The 25,189-nt window shown below is 39.6% G+C and overlaps 1 protein-coding gene across 1 annotated transcript in view; it reads right to left on the minus strand.

Moving 5' to 3' along the window:
• Positions 1 to 1,804: 1,804 nt before the first annotated feature.
• The window catches only part of LOC113407354, a 35,942-nt gene continuing 12,557 nt past the window's right edge, over positions 1,805 to 25,189 (minus strand). The window contains exons 2-15 of the mRNA XM_029912440.1: positions 21,725 to 21,920; positions 17,967 to 18,103; positions 16,809 to 16,900; positions 15,329 to 15,440; positions 14,873 to 14,908; positions 14,268 to 14,306; positions 13,218 to 13,262; positions 9,592 to 9,636; positions 8,125 to 8,163; positions 6,585 to 6,623; positions 5,588 to 5,617; positions 4,059 to 4,097; positions 2,937 to 2,954; positions 1,805 to 1,861 (exon numbers count right to left, since the gene is read on the minus strand). Of these exons, the coding sequence (XP_029768300.1) occupies positions 1,805 to 1,861; positions 2,937 to 2,954; positions 4,059 to 4,097; positions 5,588 to 5,617; positions 6,585 to 6,623; positions 8,125 to 8,163; positions 9,592 to 9,636; positions 13,218 to 13,262; positions 14,268 to 14,306; positions 14,873 to 14,908; positions 15,329 to 15,440; positions 16,809 to 16,900; positions 17,967 to 18,103; positions 21,725 to 21,920 (924 nt within the window). The remainder of the gene's footprint in view (positions 1,862 to 2,936; positions 2,955 to 4,058; positions 4,098 to 5,587; positions 5,618 to 6,584; positions 6,624 to 8,124; positions 8,164 to 9,591; positions 9,637 to 13,217; positions 13,263 to 14,267; positions 14,307 to 14,872; positions 14,909 to 15,328; positions 15,441 to 16,808; positions 16,901 to 17,966; positions 18,104 to 21,724; positions 21,921 to 25,189) is intronic.

Below are 25,189 nucleotides of genomic sequence, written 5' to 3' on the forward strand. Positions count from 1 at the left end.
TCTTTAAAAGAAATCAGAAACCAGTTATCACCTGGAAAAGGGGTTTGTTAAAAGAGTGTACAGTTTGTACAAAGAACATCTATGGGAAGTTTTCATGTGGGGGTTCTTTCTAAGTAAGAGAAAACATAGTCTTTCAGCAAGATAATTCTGGTTATTTATGTAATTTTTCCAAAGAGAAAGTGGACTATGTCCTCTACTGAGTGAAATATACTGATTTGCCTTTACTTATCACACACAAAAATATGGATAAAGGATGTTTTGGGGCCCTGACATTTTACACGCATCTATTAGGGAACATAAAAATGATTTTTCAGAAAAAAACCATAAATAAATCTAAAAAGTTCTGGGAAACCTAAAATAGAATTAAACAATGGATAAAATATTGGGGAAGCAGTTTCAAAATTCTACTGTTCCTGCTCAAGTCAATGGAAAAGTTCTCAATGTGTTGCTTACATAAATATTGCTGCTGCCCGAGGAACAGTGTCCACTCTATAAAGAGCCCAGAAGCCAATTTCTTTTTGATGAGGAACTGTTCCTATAGTATATTGTTTCAAAAAAAGAAACCATACTATGCTTGTGGTATGAAAAACTAGACGAGGTTCAGTTTTCCCTCCTGTTATTCCACCACTCTATCTAGTGCCAGTTGTTATATTTTCAGAGAAAATGTCATTTTATAGAATAAGTTCTGTTTGATTTTATAGTATTTCCAAGTGGTCCAAATAATCCTGTTCACCAAACACAGATTTGTCTTAATACAGATTTGTTATGGCCAAATGCAAAATGCAAACCTTTAATTATAGATTTAAAAAAAAAAACAAAAGGAAAAGCCATGGTATACAACTTTAAAATAAAAATCATGTGCAATTATGAGACAAATCTTCTTCACTTTACAACATAATATTGTTTAAAACCATTTCAAAAACCAAGTAATCCACACTAGTGACCATGTATAGAGCCAAATTAGACAAAAAAAAATCATGGAGGGATCTCTCTTCATACTGGGCTGGCAAATGTATTAAAATATCCTTAAAGTAACTGTTTTTTGCCATGACAGTCATAAACACACTGGGCCAGATTCTCAGCTTGTGTAAACTGGTGTAGCTACTTCAGTGAAACTGACAATCTGGCCCATGGCCTTACTGATTATAATAGGGAAGAAGAGTGGAGGGCAGGTCACTGTTTGCCTTGTGGGTAAGACTATGTATAATCCAGAAGCCATTTATCTCCTCGTAGGATATAAAAGTATGATGTAACCCTTCAATAAAAGTAATGGACATAATCTAATTGCTAATTAATTAATTGTTCAGTTACAAAGAGACATGCTGACACAAAACTATAAGTACAGAAGGGAAAATGCTCATTTGAGTATGGACTTTCATCTCATATGAGGAAGAAGTCTGTAGAGAACTCAAACTACTTATTACCATGTAAAAGAGCTTGTAAACTCTCAGGTTACAATTTTGACTTGTAACCTGCAAAATCTTTTTAATACTGAATAAAATGGAGGGCCAGAATCCTCAGCTGGTACAAATCAATCTATCTTCATGGACTCCAGTGGAGCTTTGCCAGTTTACATCACCTTGTGATCTGGCCTTGGAAGATGTGCAGGCCTAGATGCTTAAGGTCACGTAGATATTGAGAGTACTAAAGAATCATGATTGTATTGTTACTAAAAATAACGGCATAGTCTTGAGTCACTAATTTATAGCATCCTTGACTTGCTGAGACCACTGTCAGATAATCTTAGACATCCCCTAGCTCTCCGTCCATAGTTTGTCCATTTTCAATGAAGGCTCCCATTCAACTAATCCACTGGAGCTGAATAAGCATTCAGTTCACTTAGAAACATGTTGGGATTAAACTGTAAACACAATCAGGAAAGCGTGCTTACTTGTAAATGGATAATGCTGCTGCTGCCGCCATGTCCAGAATTGGCCAAGATCTGTAAAGAAACCAGGGGCTATTGAATTGGGCTTGTTTAAATGAAATACACTTTCAGGAAAGAATGATTTGTATTTCCCTGCTTAAGGGAGTAAAGCAGCAGGTGAAACTTGATTTTATCTCCTCATTTCCACCACACAATACTTATGGAGAGATTCTTTGAAACTAAAAATAAACTGGATATAATTCTGGGCTAGATCTTCAGATGTGGCTGATCTGTGCTCTGCATATATGCTCAGGAAGCAGGCTGGCAGGTCCCTAGCTTAACTTAGGGTATGTCTACACTCAGAGCTGGGGGCGTGATTCCCAGCTCATGTAGACACTCTCACACTAGCTCTCATTGAGCTAGTGTGCTAAAAATAGAAGCATAGCCATAGTAGCACAGGCAGTGGCACAAGCTAGTCATACTGAGTATGTACCTCACAGGCTTCAGGTGGGGTTGTACTTGGCACAGCTAGCCTGTGTTGCCACATGATGAGAGCTAGCACAAGTATGTCTACATGAGCTGGGAACCACACCCTAGCTCACAGTGTAGACATAGCCTTAGAGTGCCTGCTACTACAGCCCTTTGTGGCTGACAGTGCCACAGTGCTCAGCTTGTTGGTGCTTGAGAGGGGGTTGGAGCCTTGTTGCAATGTGAATAGGGATAGAGCTGCCCTTGAACAAACTGGAACTCTGCCTCGCCTTTTTGTGGGCCATAATAGGTTGGGGACAAACCTTTATGCTCCCTCACCCTCTCTGCCTGGGCCTTATATGGATGCATAGTATCTGTCCTTTGATCATTTTATCTAGTGGAATGAAAATTTTCAGGTGAAGCTCCATTCCGCCTCCTAACAGCAATCCACCCAAAATCCTATGCCACTTCCATACAGATCGGTCCCACTGGTTCTGCAGGGATCATGGACATCCTTCCATATGGCAGAAACCAGGCATAGGATTTGCACTCATAATAGCATGACATTATAAATACAGAAGAAGAAAAAAAATATGCTTACCGATGGGAAAGTTTCACGCTGTAAAAGAAACCAGAAACCTGATTATTTTGTGTAAGGGTTTGTTTAAGATAGAATACTGCTTCAGAAAAAGAACCCTATTGCCTGGGTGAAGTGAAAGACCAAAGGCAAGTGCACAGCCTATTTTGTCTCTCTTCATTTTGCACCATCTACACTATGGAAAGGTTTACCATGTATGATGAGTCTCTGAAAATTAAAGTGGTGTGTATACTTCTCCATTCGGTTTTGAGTACACACTAGAAATTATGACACTTTTTGTCCCCTAGTGAAAGAGTTCTGTTCATTTGAATGGCACCTAAAATGATAGTAGTCTATGTCTTCCTATAGAGTACACAGAGTCTGATCCAAAGCCTGGAAGTCTGTTGGAGTCTCTTTGTACCCTAGAATATTGGGGGTGTTGGGGGGGGGGAGAATTCTGATGCACGGTGAGGTGTCCATACATTTAACATCCATCATTTGTGAGATATGTGCAGCTTTTCAGTCAGCTGACTACACCAAGAATAGAGGAATCTGAAGGATTTAGTTCTAAGGAAGGTTATTGGAGGAAAATGGAAAAAAGGGTTTTTTGCCACATTTCGTTCTGAAACAAGCCCTAAATATTTCATCCACTTTTAGGCAGAAATTATTTTAGTCTGAAAGAAAGATTTCAAAGTGAATGGGTACAGTAGAACTTCAACAGCTGGAAACTAAAGACTGAAGTAAGTTTACAGAAGAAAGTTGCAATAGAAACAGGAAGATGAAGTGGCCTTGTTCGAGATAGATATAATGGACAGTAAGTTCTGGGATCAGCAGTGAATCAGACCACTATCCAATTACACAACGTAATCACATACTTGTGAGTCAATAACAACATTCCTGTAACCTGACTGAGACAATTTCATTTCTGGATAACATCAAATCATTGCAGTGATCTCTTAGATTTGGATGTAACTTTTAGTTATTTAGTCAGCCTCTTTCTCTATGCACTATTGCATCAGTAATATAATCCCGCTCAACAAAAGCTTCCGCCCAACAACCAGACTGCTGTATCTGAGAGCTAAGCATGTGGCTATTCAGAAGCACTTAGATTCATAACTCTAAGAGTTGTGGAGAAAGGATGCTTACCACAGGTGGGTAGGGGTTGCTGTCGGGATAGGACACTGGCTGTAATGAAACCAGAAACAAGTTATTTTCTCATAATGGGGGTTTATTTAAAATGCAGTATTGTTTCATGAAAAGAAACCTCTCTGCACTTAAAAGTCTGAAGGAATAATAATGACTAGCACTTACACAATATAGCGTTTTTATATATTTGAAACCACATTACAAAAAGTATTATTATCCCCATTTTACAGATGGGTGAACTGAAGCACCAAGAGCTAAGTGACTTGCCCAAGGCCAACAGTGAATCACTGGGAAGCAAGTGGCAGCCCCCAGCAGTGAGTCTCACAGACTCAGGCTGGAGGAGCTTGTGCTACAGTGCTAAAAGTAGTTGTGTAGATGTTCAGGCTTGGGCTGGAGCTTGGAATCTGAAGCCTAGAGTGGAGGATGGGCTTCAGAACCTGAACTTCAGCCCTAATTGCAAGGTCTACATAGCTGTTCCTAGTGTCATAGCATGAGCCCCACAAACCCGAATTTATAGACTCGGACTCGGAGACTTGCTGATGCAGGCTGCTGCTGCTGCTGTGCAGTGTAGACATATCCTCACATATCCACTGGTCCTTTGGATGGAAGGCCAAAGCACACTCCGTTTTGTGTCCTTTTATTCACTCCTATTCTATGGGAAAGGATAATATGGAGATCCTTTGAAAATTAAAGTAAGCTCAATAGTAATATGTTGTTTTGATCATAATGTTATTTTTTTGGTGAAAAGTTTGTTTTGACTGAATTAAAAAAGGAAAATAGCCCGTATCCTTGAGTGGAGTAATTACTGTGACAGGAAGTGATTTTAAATCGCATATACAAGGGAATTCTGATGAGAGGGAGGACTGGGTCGTTTGATTTTAAAAATAGGTAATTTTAAAAAACCTGACAGTATCCTTTTAATGCCGGAATAAATAGAAAATTGAAGTGGCCATAGTTATGGTGATTTGGATGGAGAGGTCTGACCAGTCACAAATCTGAGTGTAGGGATTTGCCTACTATGTGTTTATCGATCATTTCCATACAATACTGACTCAGTCCCTGTACAACATCCTTGTACTCCAATTGTTTGTCTGAGACTATTTGGTTTCAGTATTATGGGCCAAATTAATCCCTGGTGCCAATTCCACTGGCTTTACACCAGGGATGAGTTTAGATCGATCTCATCCTAAAGTTCCCTTTGTAACAATAACTATAGTGCCTTCCATTCTAGGATGTCTAAAAAATAAATAAAAAAATAAATGCATAGACAGCTTTGTAACTATACTACTTTATCCACAGTACAGTCAACCTGTCAAGAAAAGTTGCCAAAATATAACTAATGAACCTAATACATTTGACAGCTAGTAAACCAAGTATTCAGTTACTGAGAGATAATATGGGAAACAGCTTTGGGCCAGCATCTCAGCTGGGGTAAACTAGTAATAGCTTCATTCAAGTTAAAGGTGCTATACCGATTTACACCTGCAGAGAAACTGGCCCTTTAAATTCAACAGAGAAGTAGTGCTTACCTTTTTAACACCACTGCCTGAGGAGACAGACTGTGAAGAATACAGAAACAAATTATTTACTTAGAAAAGAGTTTGCCAAATTTAATTCAGTACCTATCAGACAGGAGACAGTAATAGCTCTAAGATCTTCTTGGATTGCCAAACCATGAAACATTTGAAAGAAAAAGTATTCTTATGTGAGGCAATTAATGAAGAATACATGCAACAGATTAATGGGAGCACAAGAGGGAAAAGAGTTATTGTAACCCAATTGTCGCCATTGTTTCTAGCACAATACCCAGTTATTTCTGCCAGTTTCATACACAACAAATTTATGTTGAAAAGAAAGTTTCAAATAGTTGAAGTAACAAATCTAGGTGGAATGTTAAGTAGAGTGAAATGATTATTTGAAATGGAAGATAAGTCATACGTTGATAGTAGAAAGTTAGACCTTGATTCCCTTGATCAGAGGTAGAAACATCAGGAGAACATAGAAGACTGTAGGAACAGAGACAGCTGGAAGTAATGGAAATCTCCATATGAACAGAAATGCTTTTATGAAGTTTAAAACACTTTCCAGGAACCTCCCACCACACTGACCGACACATACACTTCCCATACAGCAGAATCAGAGGAAACTCCTATGTGTGAGCTTTGCTTTTTGTTCTGAGTATCCACCAGATAAAACCTTTCTGGTGAAAATATTTTGTTTGTTTCCAATAGTAATCAAAATAGAAAATATCTGCTGTCCACTTGCAGAAAAAATGACTAACCCAGGGTCAGTTTAACCAGGAAGAAGGAAACTAACAAGGTGGAGCCATGTAATGCCCCATAAATACAGCATTCATCTGCTGAAATCATTTGGGCTAGTAATATTACCTAATAATTTCAGGACATCCCTCTCTGAGGTCCTCCCATGGATTTCCTCACAGTAGGGCAAAATTTGGGCCTACCTGTTTAAATTATTGAGTTGCATAGCAAGTTTAAACTCTAAATACAGTAGAGAATGTGTTCCTACCTGGCCATAGGACATGCCGGTGTTAATTGAGACAGCAGTCTGTAAACAAATCACAGACTAGTTATTTCTTTCTAAAATGGCGTGTTTCAATAAAATACCATTTTTGGAAATGAAACCTATACAACAGTGGTTCCCAAACTTGTTCCGCCGCTTGTGCAGGGAAAGCCCCTAGCGGGCCGGGCCAGTTTGTGTACCTGCCGCGTCCGCAGGTTCGGCCGATCGCGGCTCCCAGTGGCCGCGGTTTGCTGCTCCAGGCCAATGGGTGCTGCTGGAAGTGGCGGCCAATACGTCCCTCGGCCCGCGCTGCTTCCAGCAGCCCCCATTGGCCTGGAGCAGCGAACTGCGGCCAGTGGGAGCCGTGATCGGCTGAACCTGCGGACGCGGCAGGTACACAAACCGGCCCGGCCCGTCAGGGGCTTTCCCTGCACAAGCGGCGGAACAAGTTTGGGAACCACTGCTATATGGAATTCTTTGTTTGGTGGCATGGAGGACTAGGGGAAGGTACAAATATTAAGCTAAATTCTGATTTCAGTTACATCTGAATAAATTCAGAGTAACTCCTCTGACTTCAGTTAAATTACTTAGTAACCTTGGTGTAAATCCAGAGATCAGACTCTTCCAACATTCAACTACATTACATCATATGTAAGTTTAATGGATGGTGTTCTTTTGAAATTAAAGTTGACACTCATATGTTTAGGTCATGATCCAGCACAGCATGTAAACACAAGCCTAACTTTAAGCACAGCATGGCAGTAGTCCCATTGTAAACAGTGCTTTGCTAGATCAGGGCCTTAGTTCTCAGTAGACATCAGAGAAAATGCCACCTTTCTGGTGAAAATATTTTGCTTGTTTCTATGGTATTCAAAATAGAAAATAATGTCATTTCAATAAAATTATAAGAAAAAAGGGAAGTTGATAGTACATAAATTCTCTAGATTAAATACCAAAAAAAAAAACCCGTTGCTAAAAGAATCAACTGATATTATGGGACATGTTTTTCAGCCATGCAAAGGGAACTCCACCAAGAAAAGAAAGACTAAATTGATCAGTGAGTGTGATATACTACACAATATGGGGTGGATGACAATATTTAAAAGAGGAATCCTAAAAGCAGGCAGTAATTGACTAAGAATAATACAAAGAGCATCATCTCAGATGAAGGTAGGGAATAGTTATGCAGAATATGGAACTGGGGATAGAAACTAACAGTTATGGTTGTCTTTCTTGTTTTAGAGATACGGATGTTGACATATCAGACCACTAACAAATTAGTGGAATGGTTATTGACAATTAGCATATACTTTTGGGTCAGTAACCCTACAACATCTTCGTGCTTCGTTAGCTGAGACAATTTTGTTTCAGTATAATGCTAACTAACCTCAGACATCCTCTAGCTCCTGCCTCATCTTTATCCAGAGTAATCCAACTCTGCAACACAATGACTGTAATGGAGCTAATACAATTTGCAACAAACTGTTGAGTTATTGAGTTGCATTTTGGGAGAAAACATCAAATACAGAGGCAAACAAATACTTACATCTTTACAGCCATATTTGCTGTATATGCCATCAGTGCCCTGTAGAGGAAACAGAAAGCACTTATTTTGTTACTGTTGTTAGAATTACTAGAGGAGAGTAAGCACAAGTACACAGAACCTCAACTCTGGCTGGTCCTCAAGTCTGGGAGATGCAAAAGATCCTGATGCCTCCCCCAGTTCTGCACTGTACCTCCACAAAAGAGCTAGGCACATTCTGGCCCTAAATAAATTAATATATGTTGGTATTAACAGAAATGTTTGACAGATTTTGTAAATAGTTTATTTAATAGAAAAATAATTTAAATTTGCTTTTAAAAAGCACCCGCATTGTGTTTGTAGCCTGCCACTGTCTCCTGGTATGGTATTTTGAGGGACTTCTGCTTCTCCTGACTGGCCCTCCTTAGTTTGCTCTCAGTCAGGGCAGTTCTTGGACCGAGTCTCTTGGCTGTGTTCGTGGAGGGAGCCTGGCGCAGGTTACCTCTTTGCTGTCCCAGGCCTTTCTGCCTCCTCTTCCTTCTCTGTACTCTCCCCTTTATAGCAGGCCTTGTTTCCTTTGTGGCTGTGCGTGCCTGCCTCTGACTGCTCGCTTGTAAACAGGAGAGACTCTCCTCTCCCTTCTGTTTATGCTCAGTATGGGGTTTGTAGACCCCATTACACAGCCCAACATTGAAGTATTTTGCTGGTGCATGTAAAACAGAAAGCTTAAACTGAATAGAAATAAAAGTTAAATGGAGCCTTCTATTTTCATTGTTCAAAGTGAATGAAATGTAAAATGTCAAGAACCAGCATAAATGGTGAAAAGTAGTGTACATTTTAAAAGTTCTTTTAATAGTAACAATCTTATGTGTTATTAGTAACAGAAGCAAGGATGTTTTTTTCCAAAATAAAGGTAAACACTGATTACTACATTTTAGTTTCTTTCTGCTGAATTCAAAATTCATACAGAAGTGAGTTTTATTTATTCCAGCCTCTCATGATATGAACATTTCAGATGTTCTCCAAGCACTCAGTCCTGTGAGGTGCTGAGTGTTCTCAACCCACAGACTTCAGTAGAAACTGAGTGTGCTTAGCGCTTTACCGGATAATTGGATTTACTTGTCTAAGATTTTAACCTGACAGTGTTCCTTTAATAGGAAGGAATATAAAATGGAAGTAGCGATATTTATTGTGGAGTTACAGCTGCTGAATTCTGAGGTCAGCAGCAAATCAGAATACACAGACAGGCATAGTCTATAAATGTTATGAGTCTACGAACTGGGCAGCATCCTTGTTTTCTGATTAGCTGAGACTAGCTGAGTCTATTCTACTTGAATAGTACATTGTCAAAATCATTTCTTAGTTTTTCTACATTACTTTTGCTATAAAACAAAAGCTCCTACATTAACACTAATGTAACTGATAGCTAAGCATTGTAGTTAAAATAGTCACACTGGAACAAAATTCAGTGAAGATGAGAAAAGTGCTTACTGGGACACATCCACCCTGGCTGCTTCCTGGAGGAATGACTCCAACCTGAAAGAAAGAAGATGCCACTTATTTCCATGCTTTATGAAACACGCAAAAAGAAAGCTGCAATTTTCAGCACCAAAAGTCTGTGTTGCCATTCAGCCGTATGTGGAGACTGGGGATACGTACAGGTGGACGTTATTATACCGTTTGAGTCAGTAACTGTGGCACACACATATGCTGTGATTGCCTGGAACAATTCCATTTCAGTAGGATAACCTCAGCCATCCTCTTACTTTCCATACCATTTTATCCTTAGGCATGTAGCCCTTCATCAAACCCCTCACCACAGAAGTAGGGAACTAATTCTCCACCTGGAAAGTTACTAAAAGTTGCATTGTGGGGATACCTTCTACAAACTAGAGAAAGAGGCTGACTTGGGAATAGCTGTTGCTGTCCTGTGAAACATGGATAAATTATAAAGAAATTGGAAATAATATATTTCCTTGTAACACGGCTTGCTAAACTAAGCTACTGTTTTAAGAACAGAGAACTCCCTCTGGCTACCTCCCTGGTGAGGTGAAGGACAAGAGCAGGTTCCACGTTCCATGATGTCTCCATCCATTCTCCTACCCTTCACCTCAGAAGACTTTCCCTCCTTCAATTTGAGATTCTAGCTGATAGGGGCAGAAGCAGCCAAAAGCAGCACTGGCGGGGAGGCAGTCAAATGGACCCAGCTGGGACCACCCCTCCCCCCAGCACCCTCCTGCATATAACACTGTGAAGGGGAGACCCCCCCATACTGACTCTGGGGGCTCTAGGACCCAGGCGGTGCCTCCCCTTCTGCTTGTCATGGGGCTTGGGAGAAAACTGGAGACACTAACCAGCCAGAGCTGCCAGCCAATATAGGCAGAAGCAGGGACCTCTGGTCCTTCAGACATTCAAAGAACTTTCTACAGTTTTGACTGGATATTCTCTGCCTTGCATTGACTGACTGTTCATCCAACCTTCCTTCCCTCTCCTCCTTCATAGTCTCTTCACCTCAACGTCACTCCACACCTGCTTCTCTTACCCTCTCCTCTCATGTCCTCTCCCCCTTGCCCCTTCCCCTCCCTTTTCCTTCCATGTAGTTGATCCCATCTTAAATACCACCCCACAAAAAATCATGGAACATAATAATTGTTGCCATCACATTACTCTGCTTGTGTGCTCTACCCCTTCCTCCATCCTGTGTCTGTCTTGTCTCTTTAGACTGTAAGCTCTTTGGAGTAAGGATCTTCTACTTCTCTGTTTGTACAGTGCCTAGCACAATGGGGTCCTACTCTTGGTTGGCCTTCAGGAACCACTGTAATGAACACGTTCATAAAAATAAAATTGGAACGTAAAGGAAAGATTTATTTGAAAATAAAAGTAAATTAACTACATATAGTGAGATTTCAAGCCCACGCTATAGAAGGTATCATTTTACTGGAGAAAAAGTTCTGTTTGTCTGAAAGATGCTGAAAATGGAAAATAGTCCATGGTTTGGAATAAATGCAGTGAGCCGAGCTAATCACATGAGGGAGCATGAAGGAGGGGAAGGAAAATTTTAATGGAGGGTGAGGTATGTAAGCCCACAAAAATTCCATACTCAGCCTTCAGGAGTCAAGACTGAGGTAAGTAAAATTTCCAAGAAGTGCATGTGAGGAGAAAAACAATTGTTGTACATGCAATTTAGTGAGGTGACTTTGCAAACTGAAAAGAGGTGGGGATGAAGAGGTCTGAAATGCAACAAATAGAAGAAAACAATTTACTGGGATGATAAGAGAAAAAGAAGTATTGTGATTCTCTTGCTTTCTGTCTGTAATAATGTGACCTTTCAGCAAGAGCCTCAACAACAAAAAGTAAGGAACCGAATGAAACTGATAACTATCACTGCAGTGTGGTCCTGAACATTGACATCAATGGGAGTATTTCAATTGATTTCAATTCACTTTGTATCAGGCGCTTACTGAGCTAAATGCTGATCAACTATATAAATAAATAAACGAACTCTAATACTTTGGAGCTCATATAGCTACTGCCAGCCAATGAGGAACCTTGCACACCCTGTAAAGAAACCATAAATCAGCCATTTATTTGTAGAAGGACTTGTTAGACTACAATAGCTTTTTAGAAAGATAACCTTCCTGTAATTTCCTGTGTGGTAAGGTGAAGGGTAACAGAAGTTTCACATTCCATTTTGTCTGCCTTTATCTATTGCTTTACACTAGAAAGTCTTGATATAGTGGTAGCAGAAGGATTCTGCTGAAGAGTCATCAAAACTGAAAAAATACCACATATGCTGAGGGGATATTTGACCTGAACTAGTCATATGGAGCCTAATCCAAATCCGAATGAGGTCAATGGAAAGACACTCATTGACTTCAGTGAGCTTTGGGTATGGAGGAGAGAAATTCTAATGAAAGTGACCTGCCTAGGGCTCTAGCAGTTTAATACGTCTCCTTCAGGAGTCAGTCTGAGTTAGTAAGATTTCCTAAGTGTAAGCAAAATCCAGGAAAAAGATCCATACACAAGGCATGCCAATCCAAACCCCAGTCCATACACATGGTGAAAAGAGAGAGAAAACAGAATTATTGCTTGAAACTGAAGATTAAGGAAATCAGTATTTGCTGTGTAACAGTATTGCTTAAGAAATACCTATTCAGAGAGTGTCACAATAGCCGGACATAACTGGAATCAACAAGGTTTGGGGATGGGGTATGTGGAGTGGAAACTGTTCCCAAATAACTCACTAATAAATACACTAAGTACATCTACAGCGTAACTCAGTTCAAGCCAACAGAGATAAAATAAGAATGAATTTGACCCTGTGGGTTTAAAAAGGCCCATATCTATTAGGAAGGAAATTAAGTGCAAATATAATTGTGCCCAAAACAACTTGGATTAAAAAGATGTAAATTGTTCCATAACAACACATATATAACTTGGAATTTAAAAAGGCCAATCGGAAATGAAATCAATTACAAAAGTAGTCCCACGTTGAAGGGGTCATATGCTGTGCATTAGAGATGGTGTTGCAAATATTATTGAATTAAGTGAATGTCAAGGACGTTAGGTCAGAAAGTTTTGTAACATTTTGTGAATGAATTAAAAGGAAAAAATGAAAATGGCTAGAAACAAAAGAGAAACTGCACATTCTATTTTTATTGTCCAAGTGGAATGAAAAAAATAGGTGACTATTAAAGGGGTGAAACAACAAGTTAGCTACGTGGAATAATTTCATTTTTTAAATAATTCCAGATAGCATTAACACCACAAATAAGGAAACAAGGATTTATTTATTGTTTTGTTGACAGTATCAGCTTAATGCTTGGTTAATAAAGTAGAGGTGGCCATGTTTGTTGTGAGGATGAGGATGGTGAGTTCTGAGTGCAACAACAAGTTAACCTGCAAGGACTTAGATCCTGTATGATTATTGACTATTACCATGCATTTGTGGATCAGTAACTGTTTGGAATCCCTGAGCTTACTGACAGAGACATATTTTACCACAGAGTTGAATAACATCAGTCAGTCTCTATCTCTATAATTTTGGATACTCAAGTATACTAAAATTAACACTGGGGAAAAATTATAAATAAATAGAGAGGAGCTAGGGTACTTACCTGACCAATAGAATAGCTGGTCTGAGAGGAACCAGAGGATCCACCCTGTAAACAAATCAGAAATCAATTATTAATTTTGCAAAGGACTAGTTCTATATAAACTGCTGCTTCAGGGGGAAAAAAGAACTACCTTGTGGAATGAAATACCACAGGGGACATTTTTTGGTCATTTCATTCCACCAAACTACACCATTAAAAAGTTTACTACAGAGAACTTAAACCTATTCCCCTCTCCACACAAACAATCCTAAATATACATATTGGGCCAGATCTTCAGTGGGTTTATATTGGCATTATTCCATTTACTTACTAAATATGAGGTTTCAGCCTCATATTTAATGCCCAGCACTAGGAGTGAGCCTGAGCTGGTAAATTCTTTTAGGTGTTCCAAACTAAGTAATGTTCAGATGAAAAATGATTGTACGCAGCTATTTAGCAATCTGACTACACAACCATTGGAGTGTATGAAATGTATAGCATAGTTGCTGAGAGCAAGAAAGGCAAAACAAAAAAGACATCTTCACTGAGCTGTCACCTTTTTGTTTCTTAAACAAAACTCATATTTTATTCAGTTTCATATAGAAATTATTGTATACTGAAAGGAAGATTTCAGAATATGTGAGGTAAGTGATATTGGTGGAACTACAAAACCTGAAGGAATCATTATGGCTGGAAAGTGAAGATAAAGGAAATAAGCTGACAGCGGAAAGTCTTGAGCTTATCTGACCTTAGAGAGAAACATCTGGAGGATATAGCAGGAATGACAAATAGATATCTAGAAGTTTTGGCGGATTTTATTCACCCAAAGGCAAATTGTCAAATGGAAAGAAGAAATTGAGTTAGAGATACTACATGATATAGGTCAGTTTCTGTGATAGCTTTGCCTATCACAAGTAGAAACATTCTTAGAAATTCTGATGAATGGGGAGTAATCATTTCTCCTCCCTGCAACCAGTTCAAATTTAAGAGAGAGAAACTCTAAGTAAGCAATTCTTGTCATTTGTGGATGGCAAGTAGTGAATCAGTGCTCTCTGGAGAAGGAATGTTTACCTGAATACATCCACCGCTACTTGAGTAAGTTCCTCCTTTCTGTAAGAAAAGCAGAATCCAGTTACTTCTTCTTAAAGAGCTTGTATAAATACCATATTGTTTCAGGTAAATAAACACTTTTTCATGCTTTGTTTGAGTGAAGAACCCGAGAAGTTTGTTTCCATTCTATTACCCTACTCTATGTAATGGTCTGATATGAGAACTGATAGGGTATCTCCCCGAAAATAAAAACAAACTGGATACTGATGCACTCAGATTTGAGTAGAAACCACAGGCAGTGTCAACTTTTTGTGAAAGTGTTTGAATAGCATTGTCCATGTCCTACTATAGCGTCAATAGAATGAACGGACCAGAACTTACTGGATGAGGAGTATGAAGGATGGGAATTCTAAAGTTGAGATCATCAAAGCCTCAAATTAATGCCAGTCCTTCAAAAGTCAATCTGTCTTATTAAGATTTTCTGTGAGAGCCACACCAAACATTCAGGAGAAAAATATTTATGCACATGGTGATATTCTTTTTTAAATGCTCCCACAAAACAAATAATAACACAATGCAATTAAAAAATAAAAGACACTGGGAAAATGTAGAGAAATAGTTCTTACCTTGGTACATTCCATCTCAATCACAATCCGTGAAGCCTATAAAGAAAACAGAAGCCAGTTATTACTTTGTAAAAGAGCTTGTTTGAATATTATCTTTTTCCTGGGAAAGAAACTCCCATTTACTTGGTGAGATAAAGGGCCAGAGAAAGATGTTCAGCATTGCTTCATTGAACTCAATGGAACAATGGTGATTTACATCAGCGAAAGATCTGGTCCCCTGGTTTATTCTTCCTTCACCTCACCTCCCTACACTATGGGAAAGTTTAGTATGAGGAGTTCTTTGAAAATGAAAATTAACTGGATACTTAAACTTTCATTTCTAAGAACATCCAGTGTAGTCACGCAATCCTTATGGCCCGGGGTAGCCATGGAGGACATGGCTTATGAAGTGGGTTATGCCTCTTGGATCACCTCATTTATTTATACTACTCAGACAAAGATAAATTCAAAACATACCTTCTTATTATTCCTTCTTTCTGTGACATTGGCTGACTGAGAAGGTCTAGGAGTGACAGTTTTGCTGAGAACTCCAACCCAGAAGTTCTTTGAATCTTGAACAAATGTTGCTCTAGAGGGAAAATAAGATCAGTACAATTTACTTTTTCTAGCAAATTATATTTCAGTATATTATGAAATAGAATCACAAGATTTCTTTTAGCTAAGAAAACTCATGCTTGTTAGAGTTATTTGAAACTGTATGATTTTCAGTATGAATTCATGTTGCAGCCTTCAAGAAAAGGTGTAAGAAAAAAGTTTCAAGAGTATGTAATTAAATCTTAGAAACTTTTTTATTTTCTAATTCCTATATTAATGTCCAACATCATGCTAAGGATCAACAAAATAGAAGGTTAGAAGGCACGGAAGAGGAATGAAAGCTGCTTGGAGAAGCTTAGACTCCTGTGTGGATATCTGCTCAAATATCCACCAGTGTTGGAGAGGCCTTGGCAGACCTTCTCACTTTCATATAGTCTCAACCTATGGCTGAAGCATGGCTTTGATTGGACCAGGGAGAGGAGATGATCATACTGTGGAAGAGTTACTCAATTTCTGTGTCTTTTTGCTCCCCTTTGTACTTGTAAGAACTTAAGGGAGTTACTGATTTGGCCTTTCTACTGTAAACTTCAGAAATTTAATATCTCAGCTGTTTCAAATGGATTTTGACTAACACTTGGCAAACATATTGTTAGCCCCAGATGTTATTTTTGTTGTTAATCAAAACTTTGTAATATGCCAGGCTAATTAAAGTTACATAAAACATGGCATACATTTGGCTTTAGCAGCTCTCTTCACTCAATCAATGTGTGTCTTGTGCCATTTCCACAAAAGGGCCTGAAAAAAATATTTGCTGAGAACAGGTTATGAAAATGCCAGAATTAGATAAATAAACAAATAAATAAAGTGATGTTTAAAAATTAATCTTCAAGGATTCCCACTTCTAATCATTATTTTTTCCATATTCAATATGAAAGAAATTATTTTATTAAAAAAGCAAATATTTTTATCAGTGTTGTATTAGGGCCTGAGCCAAAGCCAATTGAAATCAATAAAAGGCCTCTCTCATGTATGGGACTACTCACATGCATATGGCTTCTCATGTGCATAAGGAATGGGGACCTAAAGGGTAAAAATTGCTTTCTGAGCCAGGGTCCACTAGTAATGCTATGGACCTTCTTGGAACTATTTGTGTGAGTAGAGGTTTGTAGGACTGGGCCACATATACAGTAGTTACTTTTAACAAAGTTTACATAAAAATGGTAGTGGTTTTATTATACTAATACAATGTGGAGATAATGCAAACAATGAAACAAAACAATACCAGGGAAAATATATGGAGTGCATAGACTTGTTATGCCACAATGAAAGTGTACACCCAAGGAAACCATATTGAATTGTCCCATGAAAATAAAATATCAAAGCAAAAAAATCAAATATATACCTAAATTGAATACTCTTGGTGTCCGAAGGTGCAATCCAAGTTGTTGTAACTTTGTGCTTCACCTCTGAATTTGTGTGGCTTACTGCTGAATTCTGTAATAAAAAAATAAATATGAAATGCAAAAGCATTTTTTACCTATATGTGCTTGCAAATATTAGTAAAGGAATTTGGCTACAACACCATGGGTAGGGCTGCAGATTTGTCATGGTGGTTGAAAAGATACAGTGATTTCTCTGTCCGTGACTTTTCTTTCTGTCCATGATTTTAATAAAGCACCCATGCAGAGGGGAGACCCCAGGGTGTGGGGAGAAGAAGAGGGTTTGGAGAGTGAACCCTACCAGCACTCACCCCACAGCAGCAGCTCCTGTCCCGCAGGATTGGCCTAGCTTCCCACTCCAGGAGTTCTGACCTGGTACATGGGGTCACAGCTCCACTCAGATTTGGCCCAGATGCCCCTCTGTCATGATGGAGGGTGGCCGGACCAAACTTGAGTAAGTGGTGTGGTGACCTGGTACACAGGGTTGTGCACAGAATCCATCCCCCTTCTCTGTCCATACCCATGACTTTACACACTATTTCCCCTTAAGCCCATGGTTTTTTTACTAAATTTATCATGACTGCTGTATTATTTTTGTTAAAAAAAAAAAAAAAAAAAAAGCCATGACAAATGATCTTTCACTACCACAAGAGGTCAGGACTTTTGATCTATACCTCATCCAAAAGACAGCACATCTAGCAGCACAGCAGAGCCCCCTAGCGCCATGCTGGAACATTAGTTCAGTACTAAGAATTGGGCCATGCACCACAAACATTTTACTCTGATTTTGCAGTCGACCCTCTGCAATATTGTGCATAAAAATCCAAGGGTACTGATCTGCATCCAAATGTGTCTTCTAGACATTGAATTCTAGTCACTATGAAGTCCGACATATCATATAGCAAACAGGCTTGGAAATCATAGGCCATAAACCGGTGAATAGTTCTAATGATTTGTCTGAACAAGAGTCCTTTTCTTTCTGTGAGCCAGAACCCTGGAGTTCTGATATAATTTCACATGTATTGCAAAATGAAAAATGTATGTTTCTTTTGATCAGTATCAATACAAGTATGTAAAAGTTAACTTAGCTAAGTAACTAATCTGAACGAGTGAGCACATACCGAAACATTATGACATGCAAGGGCTTGCGTGCTCGGATCTGTAATTTTAAAGGAACCAACAGGGGTATCTCCTTCAAGTTCTCGAGCCTGTAGATGAAATCCTTGAAAACCACGCTCTGCAGTTCCCTCTAGAGTCACTGAGAAAACAGTCATTTAAAGAAATGTAAGTTTCACATGCTGTGGAGCTGTCTTAAATAATACTTATCACATTTCCCATGCATCAAAGCATCCTGCATCTACAGAAATGCCTTATGCTCATTTTTATATATATATATATATTTTTTTAAATGTTATGGCTAACTGCAGTTTTTATTAGCAATACCGAGACTGACAAGGAGGAAAAGAAACAAAGGTAGCATAGGCATCTGTGTGACATATTACTAAATACATTTGTGAAGTAACTTAACACTCCATATAATTTACAAACAACTTTGAACAACTTTAAAATGCAATACAGATGCTCTACACAGTGAACTGTAAAATCAAAATCTTCTTATTCATCCAACCTGCTCCTTGTGTGTATTCAGAGTCCTACCTACTGGCTTTAGTGACAAAGATTTTCTACTTTTACTTGTTAGGCCTGCAAAGCCAACAGTGTAGGGGGCTAGGAGGTATTAGAGAGAGAGAGAGAGAGAGAGAGAGAGAAAGAGAGAGATGGTTTCTCTTCTGTCTGAGTTCCAGAAGTGGGGGGCCGGTATTTTGTTAGCTAAGTTCCAACTGCAGAATCTTTATTTTCAGTGATGTACAAGGTAGGAAAAAACCCAACTTGGCTCTCAGATACCAGGCTGCTGAGTATGCAGAGTTGCAAGTTAGGAAACACACTGATTTACTCATAAACTCTTATTGAAAGACTCGAGAGACAGTAAACAGAGAACCGCACAATGTCATTTTTGAAGAGTCACTTTGCAACGTGAAACCATACTTTAAAGGGACACAGACGAGTTTTTATTATTATAAATGTATTCGGGTAATGCCAACAAAGTACTAGGTGTTTTCCCAAATATAACAGAAAGCCTGGTCCCTTTCCCAAAGAACTTGTCTTAAAAACAAAGATAGCCAGAGGAATGATAGAGGACCCAGGGGACAACATACAAGTCAAGGTTAAGGTAGTGATTGGCTACGTCTTGATAATACTGTACTTGGGCAAACATTAAAAAAGACATAGTAGACTATCTCCAATTAATCCTCAACCTGCCCATAATTAGTCAACTACTTTCTTGTAGGTGTCGTGGTAGAAGAGGGATTTGAAGGAGGAAAGAGTAGTGGCCTAGAGGCCAATTCAGGTGAAGGCATTCCATACACTTGGGGGCAGTGTAGACTAAGGCACCAAAGTGGCTGTAAAAGAAGCAGATAAAGAGTATGTCGTTAGTGGAGCTGGGGACAATGTAAAAAGAGATAAGAGCAGATGAGCAGGGAGAGGCAGAATTATGCAGAGTCTTGAAGGCAAGTGTAGGAACCTTAAAATCTGAAGCAATGGAAAATAGGGAGCCAGTGGCAGGATTTAAAAAAGGGCAAGGCCAGAGGGACAGGAAAGGAGGATCTTAGTAGCTGCTAAGGCCCATTGCTTGTTTTACTGTTTCTTTATGTTATAATGTGATGGGAATGTTCTCCCACACCTAAATGTTCCTTTAAAATCCACCATCATTTTGTTGCTGAGAATTATTTTAAAACTCACAAGCACTTTTGAGTAGTCTAACAGCCCTGCCATCTTTGGAAGAGCTATTAACAAAACCTCTTCTTTAGAGCTGCATGGATTCTGCCTGATGTTTCCAGTCAAAATGAGCCACATGTTCCCCTTCTTCTACATGTTGCCCCTGGTATCCTGTCCCCCATGAAAGCCCCTCCATCTCAACTCCATGGGACTGGGTCCCTGGGATTCCAAAGGCATTCTAGGGGCACAGTAGGACAGCAGGTGCTCTGTTCTCCATTTTGAGCTGCCTGGATTTCAAAGTGGAAACTGACCTGACTAACTCCCCTTCACATCACCTGCTCATCTTAGTGGGGGCTTGTTGCAGGCTTGTTGTTGGAGTTAGTCAATAGTCGTGAAGTTGCTTTAGGAGCCTTGCCACCAAGCTGAGAGGGGCCCACAGATCAGCGCTGGGGAACAGGCTTGAGATGTGCTAAGCTGGGCCCCCAGCTTCTTGTGGCTTCAGAGAGAGACTCTCACCCCTGCTCTGTCCCCCTGAAAGAGCCAGAACTGTGCTCCTTCTGAGGACCCCCTTTCAAACCTCGGCATAGAAGGTATGCTGAGGTCAGGAATGGTGGCGGGAAGAATGTGTCGGGGTGGGGCTGTAGCATGCAGAACTGTGGACATTGTGTTGCCAACTCTCAGAAAGAAAAAACAAACAAAAAAAAAATCACAAGTCTCGCAAGTTTTGGTGTATTTCTTAAAGCCCCAGCTGGTGGACTCAAGATTGCAGAAGAATCTTAGATAGTTAAAAAAAAAAAAAAAAAAAAAAAACTAAGTGAAAGTTTCTAGCCCTCTCAGTTGCTTAGAAAAGCTTGAAAACATGAAGTGAGCATGATCTAGAGACTCAGAAACCAGAAGGCAAATAAAAAGCACCCAAAATGTATTATTTTTAGAAATCTTATGACTTTTCATCCAATCTCATGAAATTTCAGGGTCTGACTCATGCGTGTTGAATGCTTCAGGCTGGTAATAGTGAGAATCTGAGCAGCCCTGTTGTTCACATGGCAGCAGGAAGGCTGCTGTAACCTAAACAGGGATGTGTAAATTACACCAGGTGCTGCCCCAGCCCAGGACTGGGCAGGTGCAAAGGTGATGTAAAGCCTAGGCTGCTAATTCTGTGCTGAGCCTCTGAAAGGCACAACATACAAAGCCACCCTTGGAGTTCTAACACGTTGAGTTTTGTAGGCAAATTTTACGCTCCTGCAGTATTGTAGCAAGTTGAGGGTAGTTCCCCTTTCTTCTGTACAGCGCTCAGCACACAACCAGTATTCAACAAATGAAATGAAATCAAATAAATAATAGCATAGCTCAGTTTTGCCAGTTGACTTTAGTTCCATCACAGACATTGTGTAATGGGATGAAATCATATTTGCCCAATAGGCAAGGGAAAAACATCTTCCCACGTGGAGAGGCAAGATATGAACTGAGTATGGATGAGTGGGGATGAAAGAAAGGCCTATATTTTGGGGATGCTGCAGAAGGAAACCAGGTGAAATTTTGGTGCAGCCTGAATTCAGTAGGAGAAGGAGAGTGAAAGAGTGTATGGGGAAAAGGGTACTAGCCCTTTAATTGACTGGCAATAGCCCACAACCTGCAGCCTGGGGATAATTAAGGAGGCCATACCCATCTTGAGGGCTGAGCCATATAAACAGGAACAAGACTGGAAGCAGAACAGGGGAGTCAGCAGGCAGGCAGGCTGGCTAGCTAGCTGGCTGGTGGGAGTAGGTGGTGGTGGTTTCTCTCTCAGGCACTTGGAGACAAGTTTAACCTGATTCAGAGACTTGGGTGTGGAGGACTATAAATTTGGATGCCCTGAACCTGGGGCCTGATGAACTGTTTGTTGTAAAGATTCCTGGCCTGAAACCTGATTAAAATGCGAGGGCATTTTGTTAATCTGTGGCAGCTCCTCCTTGCCCCAGCACTGTTAAACTGAAATCTACTGCTGCTCCACTTAGGGAAATTAAGGAAGGGCACACCTGTAGGGCCACACCAGGCTGCAAGAGGGCGCTCAAGGACTGCCTGCACCTTTACACGGAGACAGAGTTTTTAAATGAGTTAAATAGTTTACCTTGGATTTCGTTTCCTGGATCATATTTATCAAAAGATACAGCAATAACATATGGTGGAGTGGATTTTTGTGGTTCACCTCCATGGTGCGGTAGCATAGTATCACAATCTATTGTAGAGTTTTCATGTGGAAAACAAAGGATTCTTGGCAAAAATACCCCACACAACACAAACACGAAGAAGGGATATCTGTCCATCTGTGGAAAAACAGAAAGCATAGAGAAGTTGCCATGGCTATATCTACACTTAAAATGGAACAGTGGTGCAGCTGTGCCACTGTAAGTGTCTATGCTGAAGCGCTACAAGAGCAACAGGAGACGTTCTCCCATCGCTGTAATTGTCCACCTCCCAGAGAGGCAGTAGTTAAGTCAACGGAAGAATTCTACACAGGGTCTTAGGTCAGCTTAACTATGTCACTTAGGGGTGTGGATTTTTGACACCCCTGAGCAATGTAGCTGGGGTGATCTAATTTTCTAGCACAGGCCAGCCCTTCTTTCGTCAACCTAAGTGCTGTCTACACCCGGGGTTAGGCTGGCCTAACTACTTCTCCAGGGGTGTGGATTTTTCACACACCTGAGAGCCATAGCTATGCTGATGTAACTTTTCACTGTAGACCAGCCCCTATCAACAGCTGTCATACTTGTTCCTGTTCCCCAGACCAGAAAACAGAACAAACCTTTTAGGTGCAGTAAATGATCCTAACCAATATTTCTCTTAAACAATGAGCTTCCTTTAATTGAAGGCTCCAGTTCTTTGGTTTCATGATGGCCTCTCAAAACTAGAAAGAGGCATTTACTAAACCCCCAGGTCTGTGGCTCCAGAGTTTTGGTTCAGGCCCCTCTATAGTCAATTTAAAAGCCCCTGTCCCTTAGCATGCTTCTTGTTAAGAAAAATCATGACTGGCGGGGGCTCTTCCCATCCCTTCCACTGCCAAATGGTTGCCAGGAAATTTATTGTTAAATCCCCTGTTAAACTCTTAGCTTGATTTTTTGTTACTGTATATATCTCAGTTAAGACTAAATGTCACTCAGACGTGCAACTTCACAAAAAATAATGATGGGGAGCAGGAGTGAAAATACATCCATGCTGCAAAGAACTTCAATGAGATAAAAAGTTGAGGGAGAAGGAAGTATTCTTGTAATTCACTCCAGTGGTGGCACAAATGGTGCAATCTCTTGAAGAACAGAGAGAACATTTTCCAAAATTTTGCTAAAGCCTGTAAAATTAGATTTTATTGACCAACTGTCTAAGCAATCTTAATATTGAGCCATGCCACCACATAATTTGATAAGGTCATTAAACCTTGTGAATATTCTACTTTGTCCCAGTTATAATTGTGCTGATAAATACTATTTGGGATTTCAGAATGTAAAAGCCCTCCCTGTTTTTCATGTCTGCTTGTTGGTGGGTTGTCTTGTGGTGACATGTTAGGCTACAGAATAAATCAAAAAGGAGAAATTGGCTCAAGATTTCTTAAAGGACTTCTAACACTGTCTACTAGGAATGCCTGTCCTTTTTCCACTGAGCCATATTTCTGCATCCACATTTAGAATAGAGGAATATTTGATTTTGTACATGTGTGGAAAAAAGAGTAAACTACCTTGTAAAAAGGGGAAGGCAGAATCAGATGTAAGAAAAATATAAAAAGCTGATGCAAGGGGCCAAGAATATACTGGGTTAACTTTGAACTGAAATTGAACGCCTTGCCAACAAGGCACCGTCAGCAGATAACCAAATGGACAGTTGTGAGGTCTGCATCATAATCCATCCCATGAGGAGAAGCTGATGAGCGTTTGTGAAATGCCACAAATCAATAAGTGTGGTGAGCAACCAGGAAGATGTCTAAACAAATAACCATGTCTTTTAAAGAAGAGACTCTCTCCCCCAAAACTCTCATGGAAAATGCCATTTAAATGGAAATCTTGTAAGTATTATGTTAAGGGAGGAGGGATAGCTCAGTGGTTTGAGCATTGGTCTGCTAAACCCAGGGTTGTGAGCTCGATCCTTGAGGGGGCCACTTAGGGATCTGGAGCAAAAAATCAGTACTTGGTCCTGCTAGTGAAGACAGGGGGCTAGACTCAATGACCTTTCAGGGTTCCTTCCAGTTCTATGAGATAGGCATATCTCCATATATTATGTTCAGGTGGGTGTGGTTACAAACTTCCCTGTGAAAATTTTGACATAGCCCACTTCTAATTAAAATTTAAGTATAGCATGTGGTGCTACTGTATTAACTGCTGCGATAAGCTGTTCTTATTAAATCACTAGTCTTTGTCTTGTTGAGATTCTTCTGTTTGACTCATATCATAGGTAGACGTGTTTTGGTTTCTAATTAGTTGCTTTATTTTTAAGTATAGCATCCATGGCATTTAAATTAGCTAAGACTAGAAAATTCACCCTAAAATATTTGTTGTCTGGAGCTATTTTGTAGTTAGATGTACTCTGGTCTGTCATGCAAGAAAACTGGCCTTAAGTTTCTTATTTTCTCAATTTCTGGATGGTAGGGAGACAGAGGACCAAAGGCAGCATGCTGAACCATGAGTGATAGGGACTTCTGACTGCATCAGCCCTCTGATCCTTCAGATGAAAAGCAATGCAAAGAACTTGTAAAAGGAAGTCCATTCATTCTGGCCAGGAGATATATCTGTGACATGACATCTTGGGGAACTAGGTTAAAAATGAGCAAAAATGGTGGCTATCTTAACACCTTATTAAATTTTGAGTCAGGACTAGAGATAAGTGCAGAAGATCCCAATAGAAAAAATAACTTCCATGGAAATTTTGTTTTAGTACAGAGATTCCAGTGTAATTATAATTTCTTGCTGGCATAAAGCTATAATTTTCTCCATGAAAACATCCTTCTGATACAAATCTAAAAATTAATATTTGTCAAACGCAAACAGGCAAAATTTTTAGGGAAAAATGTTATTTTCATGCTTCTAAGAGGTTTTTTTTTTAAATATACAAAACATTAACTGTGCCCTCAGATACATGTAGTCAGCCCCCACTGATTGCAGTGATCTATACTGCGCATATCTAATGGCAAAACTCTAATTCTTTTCTTTGCTATCCCCATCCTGGATACATTCTCTTCTAAATACTTACATTGCCCTCATCACTGTAGTCTCTAATCCCTTGCCTTCAAAACCTCCAGCCACATTTAATTTTGCATAACTTCACACCAACATAAGTCCTTGTAGATATATTTAATTATTTCAGTATTGACCCTTCCCCTGTCCTAAATCTGGGGGGGGTTCAGATACAGACAATTTGGTGACTTGATTCCCATTGGCCCATAGAATCTTGGGCAAACCCTTAAATGAAGACTAAAATTGTTTAAAAACAAAGCCTTAAAATATAATGAACAATGTCACTTTAATTAAATCTAAACATTTCCCTTTGAAATATAGCCTGGATGAGCCCTTCCATGCTTGCAATTTAGGGGTAAATCCTGCATCCCCTAAAC

This window comes from Terrapene carolina, unplaced genomic scaffold (genome assembly GCF_002925995.2).
Source record: "Terrapene carolina triunguis isolate 2854851 unplaced genomic scaffold, T_m_triunguis-2.0 Scaffold211, whole genome shotgun sequence".
Lineage (NCBI taxonomy): Eukaryota > Metazoa > Chordata > Testudines > Emydidae > Terrapene > Terrapene triunguis.